The 12,670-nt window shown below is 50.2% G+C and overlaps 1 protein-coding gene and 1 non-coding gene across 2 annotated transcripts; one reads left to right on the plus strand and one right to left on the minus strand.

Annotated features, from left to right (window-relative positions):
• Window positions 1–1,773: 1,773 nt before the first annotated feature.
• Window positions 1,774–1,845, minus strand: TRNAT-UGU (transfer RNA threonine (anticodon UGU)). Its single transcript has one exon. It is a non-coding gene; the product is annotated as a tRNA-Thr (tRNA).
• Window positions 1,846–1,880: 35 nt separating this feature from the next.
• LOC123122091 (probable prefoldin subunit 5) lies at window positions 1,881–4,587 on the plus strand. The gene is made up of 4 exons (XM_044542227.1): window positions 1,881–2,207; window positions 2,314–2,417; window positions 2,988–3,065; window positions 4,209–4,587. The coding sequence occupies exons 1-4, from the start codon at window positions 2,027–2,029 to the stop codon at window positions 4,296–4,298; spliced, it is 453 nt and encodes a 150-aa protein (XP_044398162.1). The 5' UTR covers window positions 1,881–2,026; the 3' UTR covers window positions 4,299–4,587.
• The last annotated feature ends 8,083 nt before the right edge of the window (window positions 4,588–12,670 follow it).

Genomic DNA, 12,670 nt, shown 5'->3' on the forward strand with positions numbered 1-12,670 from the left:
TCCGGACCCGACGGACCGATACAAGACCATGTTGGATGACTTCCGCGGTCCGAACGTATGCGGGCGGTTTGAGGGTAGGCGTTGGAGATGCCCTTACCATCCAAAGTAGTGGGATAGACACTACCTAAAGTTTTAACCCCGTCAAGCCTACTTTTTACATCTTGACAATCAGATCGAATACTCTCTGAAGTAGTAAGATTATTTAGACCTCTCAAAGCCCAATTTCTTTACCATCATAACTAATATCCAGTAAGCCTAAGAGTATTTCATCGGAGGGATTCTAACAAAACTTCCACTTTTAACGTCTTTAATACCCTTTTTATCATAAATTTTAGCACATCTATACTTTCTAAATAGCCTTTCTTTCTCCCTCCTAACTCTAATCACAACAAGCATTCTACCATTATTATTCAATGTGACTTGTATAGCTTCTAAGTATTCATGCATGTCCTATTTAGAAGGCGTGATTCTTATCTTTGAGCATCTCAAGATCATGTGCCAGATTACCAACTTCACGCGCCATGTTGTAAGTTTTTAAAAAAATTCTACTTACCATAATCTTGAAATCTTTTTGGTGTAGTAATGAATTCTCTGATGGCACTGTCAACCTCAGCATGTATATAGCTTTAATAGTTCCACTTTTTCTCTCCAATCCCTCGGTGGATAGGGCAACCTCTACTCTCCAGGATTCGTCTGCGAGCTCGTGCATCCGTATCCCCTCTTCCCACCGCTCTGAAAGGAACTGAGAAATTAAGCAATGTACATATATCATGGGGGGAAATGTGTACTGAGTGAAATGTTCAGACAATGTATTTACTCATCGGTAACTGACAGAGGTATATCAGATAGAATGTGCAGTGACAGTAGGACTGAAAGAAGAGAATGCGGGAGTCACTAGGACTAGGGTGCGTAATGTTCTTTGAGCTGCAATACAATATTATGTTAGGAGCAGGAGAATTAACTTATGTAAAAGCAAATTTCATCGAATGTAACTTGATGATAAACGAATACATAGTTCTAGAAAAACAAGAGAACTAAGAATCTTCTAGGGTAATAATCAGTGTATCCCAATAAAGTTGGTAATGACTTCTTCGCTGAATCGTCGAAAGAATCAAATTGATAAACCTGAGTGTGTGGATCTCGCAACAAAGTTCACTCGGAAATAAAAAGATATTCCTCGGTTGGTGCTCGAGTACCATGCGAGGAACGCAGACCATGAACTTGTAAATCGGTCACACAAACGCGAGGTAGAATAGATGGTAAAGAAGGGTTTCCATCAGATGATATGAACTCCACAAATCTGCAAGATTAAAATGGCAAGTACAATTTTTTGTGAGCCCATGGTGAATAAGTAGATAAAATAGCATAACATAAAGAGTAAAAGCAAAAATTACCTGTCGAATAGTAAACTTAATCCATCAAACTTTGTTCGAAAAGGTCACATATTCCTATGACACGCAACAAGCAGAGTAGGCCAAGCTGCAAAGAAGATAAATTGTGGGAATGACAAGTGAACAGAAACGCTATGATTAAAGAACATACAAGATGTTGTAAAGCTTCATAGGTAACTATGAATGAAAATATTCAGATGGAGGCTCGCTCTCGCAATGACCATTAAATTTTTTTTAGAAGATTGAAAACTCTTCTCAACATATATTTTCAGCTATGAATATAGAAAAAAATACAAATTGTTGCAGAGCTCAAAGTGAAGGCCAAATTGTCCACTCCATTGGAAAATAGTCGAGCACATACAAAATTAAATAAAAGATGCCATGCCCCCATGCAGGATCGAACTACAGACCTTCAGTTTACAAGACTGACGCTCTACCACTGAGCTATAGGGGCGAATTTGCCTGTGGTACATCGAAATTTTATATCTTTATTTGAACCACGATGCTGATTATGTCTACTGATCGCCCTCGCGGTCTCGGCTCTTCTTTCTCCTTCCCTGCCCACCAGTCCACCGCCGCCGCCTCTCCCCCCATCCTCCTCTCCCACCTCCTCCGGCGTCGGCCAGCAAGAAGCCATGGCGAGCCCCGCGCGCATCGACGTGGATAAGCTGAGCGTGGAGCAGCTTAAGGCGCTCAAGGAGCAGACCGATCTGGAGGTCAATCTCCTCCAGGACAGCCTATCCAAGATCCGCACCGCCGCCACCCGCCTCGAGAACGCCACGGCCGCCCTCCACGAGCTCTCCCTCCACCCCCAAGGCACGGCTCGCCCAACCCTAATTCCCTCTTCTCCACAGCGTTCCATCTTCTCGCCCTTTCCACGGGGGTTTGGTTAACCTTTTCCTTTGCGGCTCGGCGTGTGCAGGGAAGAAGCTGCTCGTGCCGCTCACGGCGTCCCTCTATGTACCCGGCACGCTCGACGACGCCGAGAAGGTCCTCGTCGACGTTGGCACCGGCTACTACATTGAGGTATCTTGCACATGATTGGGTTTGTGATAGCTTACAGTATGTTAGTTGGTTCACTACTTCAGCGAATCTCTCAATGTGGTGATACAAATTGGTCATGAGCTTATCAGCTTCTTCGGATATATACGGAAAAAGAAACATAGTATTGGTCGGTTATTGGCGACATTTTGATATTCAGGAAAAACACACGATCAGCAATACAACATCAAGTTGCCATGAAAGTTCCACTATTTATTGCACCAAAATCATCCAAGCGCTGATTGACCTGTCTTGTTCCATGTAAAGTTCAGACTTGTTTGGTCAGGAGAAGTTAATTGTGAAGGTCTCCCAACTTGAACTAGCTGCCAGTGATTTGTGGCCAATTGGGTGCTTGGTGAATGAGACATAGTTTAGAACTTGCTCTGTTGCTCATGAGATGCATGTTTTCCTGGCCTGTAATTTAGGTCTCTCTTTTAGAACCAAGTGAGCGGCGCAGTACCCTAAGTAAACCATATTTATACTCAAATGATACATCTTATTTATTTATTTACTTTATCTGTCGCCTGTCGTATGATTCTTTTTTCTTGTGTGCAGAAAACTATGACTCAAGGAAAAGAATACTGTGAAAGGAAAATTAATTTGCTGAAGTCCAACTTCGATGAACTACTTGAGGTAATATTGACTGACTGCACCGCTTTTGTAGCTACTCATTTTAGCACAACTGGAGGACAAATGTTTTAGCCTGTATTTTGTTAAAATTCTAACTGAATGTGAGTAGAAACACTGAAGATACTGAAGTTCATAAAGCCATTTTGAGCTTGAGTAACTTCTAGTTGAGTGAGGTAGAAATGGTCTCACAACGAAACTTTTAGGAGAATGTTTTCATTCATCTATGCATGTGTGCTGTAAGCTTGTAACATGCAGACCTTTTGGTTTGGTCGAATTTATCTTATATGCTCAGGTCTAGACTTGTGTTGACATACCGACAGCATTCTTTGTAAAAGTTCATTTTGTGTTGCCAGTTGCCACCAGATTAACCTTAGGCACCATGTAACTGACCAAGTTGATGGGAAGATATAATTCAGTGCCGTCAAATATGATTAGTGTTAGTGCAACTGCTCATCATATTAGTATCAGTTCTTACAAAAAAAACTATCAGTATCGTAATAAAAATCAGGGCTTCGGGTTTCTCTAATTTAAGTTGTAGAATACATGGAGCAATATCTAGGGACGCCATTATTGGCATAGAATGCAACTGGTCACAATAGGTAGCATTACCAATGCTTTGTTATTCCCTTAAGCATGTTACAAATATGATATTGTCTACCAGTTTACATTAGTTATGCATATTTTGGTCAGTCACAAGGTCTGAAATGTGAATAGTCTGGTGGAATGTAGTACACAACATTGGGGCTAGCAGCACAAAGCACCAATGTCATTTTGCCAGAAGCTTTTATCATTTACAGTCGGTGTTACTCTGTTAGCAAACTCCTTTTTATTGTGGCGAATTTTCATCGGGTGATGCTCTGGTACGAACCTAGTATTTGATTGTCAGTCGTTTGACAGTGTATGCTGTAATAGGATTGTCTTATATTGATAACGATAGCCACATAAATTGCTAGCTGGTCATCTCTATTTGGAAGGCACAACTTATATTGAGCTGCGCTGCGACTCGCATCCGCCTCCACTGAACTTGACACTCGGCGCTAAATATGATCATGTGTTATAATTCATGTGTCGGAGCTATTCCTCAACTTCAAGGCACATACCTAACCTGAATGCTGTACAGATGATAACTCTATTCTTCATGTGCAGATGGCGACCAAAAAGAAGAGCATAGCAGACGAAATGGGCATGTTTCTGCAAGCCAAGCTGAGGCAGGCATCACCGAGCTCGAGTTCGTGAGAGCAGAGTGCGTGCCCTGCCCCTTGCTTTGTTGAAGCGCCGGGGTAGTTCGCTCGCTCGCAGCCCTCAGGGAACATAGGACGTTCTTTAGCTGTTTTGGCCGTGTGTGCAAATTTCTCTGAGATGATTTACTGAAACAGCCTGCTCTATCGTCAGACTTCGTCCTCGAGTAATTTGGAACTCAGTATCAAACGTGTGTCTTGGATGCACAATCTACACTTTAGTGGCTTTGACAATCAATTTATGAGTTTGTTGCATTTTGATGTCTGGATGCTTGGTTTCGTTTTCACATGCTGTTGTTGCTCTTCCTGGTACTTGTTGAAGCCGTCATATGGTGTAAAAAGTACTTCTACTTGTGCATGCATTTGCCACCATGTGTACCACTAAGTTGGGAACGTTAAAGCAAAAATCTCTGGTTACTATGTTTACAAATACAGCATGAGGAAGAACCACATCGACACAAGTTCTTTCCATGGATTGCCTATAGGCATAGGGGCAGATTAAACACCAAGGACAATATGACAACTAAAACCTCCAGTCAGACCCATCATGATGTGCCCAGCGCTGGAGTTCATCCATCATACCCTGCAGAAATGCTCGATGGTTTTGAGGTAGTTAAGAGCATCTCCAGCCGTGTCCCCGACACGCTCCCAAGGTGATTTTTTAGTGTTGGCGGCCGAAAATCGACCCAATCGCGCCCCCAAGATCTCATTTAGCGCCGGTTTAGGCCGAATTAACAGCCAGACCCATCATGATGTGCCCAGCGCTGGAGTCCATCCATCATACCCTGCAGAAATGCTCGATGGTTTTGAGGTAGTTAAGAGCATCTCCAGCCGTGTCCCCGGCGGCCGAAAATCGACCCAGTCGAGCCCCCAAGATCTCATTTAGCGCCGGTTTAGGCCGAATTAATAGCCAGCGACCCCGAGCCGAACCCAAGCGCCCCCGGTCGCTTGGGGGCGCCGGCAGAAGCAAAAAGGGGCGTGTTGCCGCTCTGTCGGCGAGAGGAGGCCCTTTTTCCGCCGTTTCCTCCAACTTCCCCCCTCGGCTTCCCTCTCATTCTCCATTCCTCCCGCCAATCTCCTCCTCCCTTCCAAGTCGGCCGCCATGCCGCCGAAGAAGTACATGGTCCCCCGCGCCGCGACGGATACCACCGCCGCCGCCACCCAGCCGAAGCAGAGGGCTCCGCCGTCCAAGCCCCTGGGCATGTCTAACGCCGACTGGAAGGCGGAAGTTCAGCGCCGGGAGGCTGTCACCACCGACAGGCGGAATAGGGCAAACGCCAAGAAGGCCCGGGACAGGATGGCGCTCGCGGCTGCGGTGGTGGCGGAGCAGGCGGAGCGCTCGGCTGAACAAACCGAGACGGCTCGCACGGGGATGATGAATCCACCCAGCGGCCACGGCCCGTACGCGTCCTGGAGCCAGCAAAGCGTCGGATCTCCGGCCGGCTTCTCGTTGTCACCACAACCCTGGGGCTCCACGCCGTCGCCGGGCTACGTCGACGGCGACGCGCACGGTGGGTTCAACCCCAACATCACCTTTCCCATGGTCACCCGGCCCAGCGCACGCCCTCGCCCGCCTTCGCTGACGTGCAGTACCCTCCGTACACCTACTAGCCGCCGGCGTACGCGGCCTCCCCGATGCCACCTCTCCGCTGTTGCGCGCTGCTCTTCTCGCAAGCCTCCTCGTCGCATCTCGGCGACACCAACGCGACGGAGGCCGACATGGAAGACATCATCATGACCGGCTCGGCCGCCGCCGCCTCCTCCCCCGGGTTCACTACCCAAGACGACACAATGGACCTCAACGGCGACATGGACGGCGAGCTCGACTACGGCGAGGAATAGCCGGAGGAGGAGGAGGAGGAGGAGGAGGAGGAGGAGGAGCAGGCGCCTGCTCCGGCGAGGAAAGGGAAGAAGAAGAAGAAACGGGCTAGGACCAGCGAGCCGCGCATCAAGTGGGCGTCCAAGGAGGACGAGTGCCTCGCCGAAGCATGGAAAGTCGTCTACCTCGACCCGATCACCGACACGAACCCGAGCGTCGACACGTATTGGGACCGCATCAAGGCCGAGTTCGACGAGCGCAAGCTCGTCGACCCCTACTTCAAAGGCATCTACATGCAGCACGGGTCGAAGGCAATGGCGAACCATTGGGGGCTCATCCAAACGGCGTGCAACAAATGGCATGGGATCGTCGAGGAGATCGCGGCTCGCCCGGAGAGCGGCGCCAGTGTTGAGGATCAGGTATGGCATGCTGGCCTCTCCCTTTTCTTTTCGACGTGCGCACGCCCGTCGACTGATATTCCTCGGCGCAGCTGCTGCGGATGTTCACCATGTTTCGCCAGGACAACAGCGACCAAGAGTTCAAGTACCTCCACGTCTTCAAGCGGATCGACAAGTGCGAAAAGTGGGCGGATGTCCGGCGCACCCTCGCCAAGGCCAAGGAGACGTACAAGCCGGACGCGCCGACGCCGGGCGCGGCTGATGGGCACCCGGATGGCAACAAAGGGGCCAAGAAGGCGAAACGCGCCGAGTCGGCTACCATACGTGTGCGAGAGTCCATCGAGCATTGCCTCGCCGACGCCAAGACCTGTGCCGCCCTACGGGAAGAGAAAACCGAGGTGCGGTGGTCGGCGTTGATGATGAACAACGCCGTCAAACTCGACTTGCTCCGGACCAACGTCGCCGGGAAGAAGAGGAACACCGACCTGGCTTTCCTGATGGACGACGCGGACATGCTCCAGAGCGGCAACGAGAAGCTCAAAGCGTGGTACCTGTGGAAATAGGTGATGAAGCGCGTGCCTTAGCAGGGGCGCATGTTGCATGTTATATAGCCACCAGAGGGTTGCGGCGGCGCACAAGATACAGGTGGTTAGGGTTTAGGTTAGGTGGAGATTGATCTCTTAAACTAACTACTAGGATCTTATCTCAACACCTAACCTATCCTAACAATATACAACACACGCAATATACAACATGTTTAACACTCCCCCTCAATCACAACTATCTAAGTTGAGATTGCGCCTGAAGGCTTCCAGCTGCCGCACTGACAAGGGTTTGGTGAAGCCATCTGCCACTTGATCACCAGTAGGCACAAAACGAATGTTTAGAAGCTTGTTGGCAACTCTTTCACGAACAAAGTGATAATCAATCTCAATATGCTTCGTCCTCGCATGAAACACAGGATTGGCAGAGAGATAAGTAGCTCCAAGGTTGTCACACCAAAGGGAAGCCGCAGGTGAATGGCGAATTCCCAACTCTGTGAGCAAATTCTGCACCCAAATAATTTCAGCAGTAGCATTTGCTAGGGCCTTGTACTCAGCTTCTGTGCTTGACCGAGACACAGTAGTTTGCTTACGTGCACTCCAAGAAATCAGGTTGCCTCCAAAAAACACTGCAAAACTGCCAGTGGATCTCTGATCATCAGGACAATATGCCCAGTCTGCATCTGAGAAAGCGCTGACCAACGCAGAGTCTGACTTAACAAGTTTGAGACCATGACTCTTGGTTGCTTGAACATAACGAAGTATCCTTTTAACTGCTGTCCAATGAGTACTAGTAGGTGCATGCAAAAATTGACAAACCTTGTTGACTGAAAAACATATATCCTACAACACTCCTATATCTGGTGGAATCCTTAGCTCCAAGCACGTCTCCATCATGAAGAGAAAACTTTTCAGATGTAGACAACGGAGTGGAGGAAGGTTTACAGTCTTTCATGCCCACTCGCTCAAGGATGTCACGCACATACTTTTCCTGAGATAAAAGAATGCCACGGCCCATGTGTTTTACCTCAATACCAAGGAAAAAAATTAAGGGTGCCCAAATCCTTGAGTGCAAAATCCATACGAAGGTCCTGAAGAAGTGCTTCAACTGCTCGAGAGGAAGAACTGGTGACGATAATATCATCAACATAAATAAGCATAAAAATAGTTACTCCATGCCGATGATAGAAAAACAAGGAGGTATCGCCTTTGGAAGCAGCAAAACCAAGAGACTGTAACTTGGAGTACAAACGATACTACCATGCTTTGGGAGCCTGTTTTAAACCATAGATTGCTTTGTCAAGCTTGCAAACATGCTATGGTAAAGCTGAACTTTCATACCCAGGAGGCTGCCTCATAAACACCTCTTCTTCCAGAACACCATGCAAAAACGCGTTCTTTACGTCTAGTTGTCGGATGCACCAATTCTGAGATATTGCAACGGAAAGAACCAAGCGGATAGTTGCAGCTTTTACCACAGGGCTAAAGGTATCCTCATAATCAATTCCATACCTTTGCTTAAAACCTTTGGCCACAAGGCGTGCCTTGTATCTATCAATCGTGCCATCAGACTTGCATTTCACCTTGTACACCCACTTACAGTCAATCACGTTTCGCCCTCTGACCGATGGAACCAAGCGCCATGTCTTGTTTGCAACTAGAGCGGAAAACTCTTCATCCATAGCCTGCCTCCACTTAGGATCATCAAGTGCATCATGCAGATTCTTCGGTTCACCTGTGGCACAAAAGGAACCCCATCAAACACAACCATCTTTATATACCTTGGGTTTCGCAATGCCACTTTGGGACCGAGTGTGTGACCGAACAGGAGGAGGTGGAACTGGCCGAGCATGTTGTAGCTAGAGACGATCATGTGTGGCTGAAACAGCAGAGTCGGAAGCAGGGGACGCTGGTGCAGAAAATCCCGAGTCCCCTTCTTGCAGAGATCCAAGGGGATCCGGTGCGGCAGCAGCTGGCGAACTGCCACTTGGCAGTTCCGAGTTGGAGGGAGACCGCGCCGCGCCAGGCTCCACATGCCTCGCCTCGTGGGGCGCATGGGGCTTGCGCCTGGTCGGCCCGCCAGGAGACCGCTCGCCCCCTCCCCCCCCCCACGCAGAGGACGATGCGGTGGGGCGCGCAGTTGGCCCACGCGATGGCTCGGGGCGCCCGCCTCGCCCCCCACCTGCAGGCGTAGATCCCGGCGTGGATTCGCCTGGTGCGGCTGACCCACGCGCCGAATCGGGGCGCCCACCTGGCCCCCCACCTGCGCACGCTGATCCCGGAGTGGATCCGCCTAGCGCCGCGCCAGGCGCGGATCCCGCGGCTGATCCGCCTGCCGCCGCCGATCCCGAGGGCACCTGAGGATCTTCTGTGGCTGCATGCATGTCATTAGTGTCTTGCATAAAATCATAGGAGTTATCACCAAAATCCTCAGCGTTTGGCTGCTCGGTTTCCTGCACACTTTCAGCTGGGTCACTAGTATTAGACAAGGACATATTGTCACCAGCAAGATCCGCTCCCCCTTGAGCAAAATGAGGAGATGGCAGGAGGTGGTGAGGGAGAAGAAGTAGTTCTTTTCGAAGTTGTGCACCGGCATTGGAGTGAAGGCTGGCGAAAGGAAAAACTTGCTCATCGAAGATAACATCACGTGAAACATAGACACGACCAGAAGAGATATCAAGACACTTATTACCCTTGTGAAGAGTGTTGTATCCGAGGAAAGCACATTGCTTGGATCAGAATTCAAGCTTGTGCTTATTGAAGGGACGCAAGTTTGGCCAGACGGCACACCCAAAGATGCGAAGAAAAGAATAGTTGGGCTTCGTGCCAAAGAGTCATTCTAGAGGTGTTTGATTCTTGATAACTCTACTAGGGATGCGGTTTATAAGGTAAACGGCAGTAAGGAACGCTTCGTCCCAAAACTTAAGGGGCATAAAAGCATGAGCAAGTAAAGAGAGGCCAACCTCTACAATGTGTCTATGTTTCCGCTCGGCAGAGCCGTTTTGTTGATGAGCATGTGGGCAGGAAACGTGATGCGTGATGCCAATACGTTCAAAAAAGGAATTCAACCGTTGGTACTCCGCACCCCAATCGGTTTGCATGGCAATGATCTTGCGATCAAAGAGTCGTTCAACATGAGCTTGGAAGAGACAAAATTTTTCAAAGACATCAGATTTATTTTTGAGCAAATATATCCAACTGAACTTGCTAAAATCATCAATAAAACTGACATAGTATTTTTGTCTTCCTACAGAGACGGGTCCAGGACCCCAAACATCTGAAAAAATAAGCTCTAAAGGAGCTGTGGACTCACTAGTTGAACGAGAATAAGGTAACTGATGGCTCTTGGTCATTTGACACGCATCACACACTAGTAGGTGATCTTGCTTATTCGAAACAGGGAGATTGAAGTCGCGGAGAATCTTTTGAACTACCGGAAGAGCTGGGTGCCCTAGCCGCTTGTGCCACCGAGATGTGGAAGGTTTGATGGTGGCAAGGACTTGACGTTGAGGGGCACTTTGCCGTCCGGTCACGGGGAACAAGCCCCATCTACTCTTGTTTTGAAGGATTGTTCTCCGGGTAGCCTGATCCTTGACAAGAAAGAATTCAGGGTGAAGTTCAATGAAAACATCATTATCTCGCATAAGATTATAGGCTGAAAGCAGGCTTTGGTCGGCACTAGGAGCATGGAGAATGTTGTTTAAGTGGAGAGAACCAGAGGGAGTAGATAATACTGAGTGGCCAATATGTGCTATGTCCATACCTTGCCCACTTGCTGTGTGGATCTGGTCGGTGCCGGTGTAGCGGTCTCGAACGACCAGCTTCTCTAACTCCCCCGTGACGTGGTCAGTGGCGCCGGTGTCGAGATACCAGTTAGTATCTACGCCATAGGAGTGGGCAGAGTTGGCGGAGCGAGAGTTGCCACCGCCGCCGCCGCTGCCGCCACCACGCCCACCACTGTCGTGTCCGCCGCCACCACCGCCGCCTGCTGGGTTACGTACGTTGTTGTTGTAGCTCTTGTCGAACCGTTTCTTGCAGCGCCACGCACCGTGGCCTTCCTCCTTGCAAATCTGGCAGCGCTCGCGGTCACCGCGCTCACCGCGGTCACCACCCTGTTGGCGCGGCGCGCCGCCACCGGAGTTGTCGTTGTAGTTGTCGCTGTTGTAGCCACCGCGGCCACCAGCCTGGCTGCCACGTCCACCGCCGTAGCCGCCTCGACCACCCTTTGCGGCGAGGTTGGCGGAGTGATGGGCGGTGTAGGCTGCTTGCTGGGCGGCGATCCGTGACTCCGCGGAGAGCAGCAGCGAAAAAAGTTCGCTGAGGCCGAGGGTTGATCGGTAAGAGCGCGTGTGGAAATGGCGGTGACAAACCCATTGTAATCGGGTTCGTGCATGAGGCCCTCCAGGATGTGCGAGACGATGTCGTCTTCATCGAGCGGTTTTCCAGCGGCGGCGAGCTCATCTGCAAGCCCCTTCATCTTGGTGAAGTAGGCGGCGGCAGAGAGATCGCCCTTGTGTGCGTTCCCGATTGCCGAACGAAGCTGAATCTGGCGTGCCCTCGACTGCGCAGAGAAGCTTTCCACCAAGGCATGCCACACTCCCGCAGCGGTGGTGTGGTTCGAGACCTGCATCAGAACTTCTCGGGACAGGGAGGCGAGCAAAAAGGTGAGCACCTGCTGGTCCTGAGTGACCCAGATCGCATGTTCTGGGTTGGGTGTCTCGGTGATCTCCTTCTTCCCGGCGGTGTCCTTCTCGGAGATGATGACGGCAACGGGCTCCTTGATCGAGCCATCGAGGTAGCCCATCATCGCGGCGGCTCTGACGTGCGGGATCACCTGGGCCTTCCACACCAGGAAGTTGTCGCGGGTGAGTTTTTCGGTGATGGTGTGGCCGAGGGCAGCGAGGGAGGGCATGGACATGGCGTGAGCGGAGGAGGAGGATGACATAACCTAGACGTATGGAAGAACTAGGCTCTGTATACCATGTGGAAATAGGTGATGAAGCGCGTGCCTTAGCAGGGGCGCATATTGCATGTTATATAGCCACCAGAGGGCTGCGGCGGCGCACAAGATACAGGTGGTTAGGGTTTAGGTTAGGTGGAGATTGATCTCTTAAACTAACTACTAGGATCTTATCTCAACACCTAACCTATCCTAACAATATACAACACACGCAATATACAACATGTTTAACAGTACCTGGCGGAGCGCGACCTCATTCTGAACCAGATACCGGCGACGCCGCCGCCAACGCCGCCGCCAAGCCCGAGTGATGATGCCTCTGCAACGCCCAGCAACACAGAAGCCGCGCCGACGCAGCCCAGCCCGCGCACGCCGACTCCTCAAACGCCGGAGGTCAACACCGCTGTTTGATACATTGCCTGCGCGTCCTTTCTTTTTGTACGCCGAACTTTTCATTTGATCGCCGAACTGTGACAAGGTGATGATCGCCGAACTGTGGCGCCGCCGGACTTGTGGTTTTTTGAGGAGCGGGAATGGACCAAGTTTGAATTTACGGCGCCTTGGGGGCAGCACCTGGGGGCGTGGCTGGGGCCTTAATTGCCCCCAGGGCCTAAAACTCGCATCGCCCGAAAGAGCGCCGGCCTACGCGCT

Source organism: Triticum aestivum, chromosome 1B (assembly GCF_018294505.1).
Source record: "Triticum aestivum cultivar Chinese Spring chromosome 1B, IWGSC CS RefSeq v2.1, whole genome shotgun sequence".
Lineage (NCBI taxonomy): Eukaryota > Viridiplantae > Streptophyta > Magnoliopsida > Poales > Poaceae > Triticum > Triticum aestivum.

Coding starts and splice junctions, on each gene's coding strand:
- LOC123122091 (XM_044542227.1), top strand. CDS start 2,027: ATGGCGAGCCCCGCGCGCATCGACGTGGATAAGCTGAGCGTGGAGCAG. Junction 2,208..2,313: donor GCTCTCCCTCCACCCCCAAG/GCACGGCTCGCC, acceptor CGGCGTGTGCAG/GGAAGAAGCTGCTCGTGCCG. Junction 3,066..4,208: donor ACTTCGATGAACTACTTGAG/GTAATATTGACT, acceptor CTTCATGTGCAG/ATGGCGACCAAAAAGAAGAG.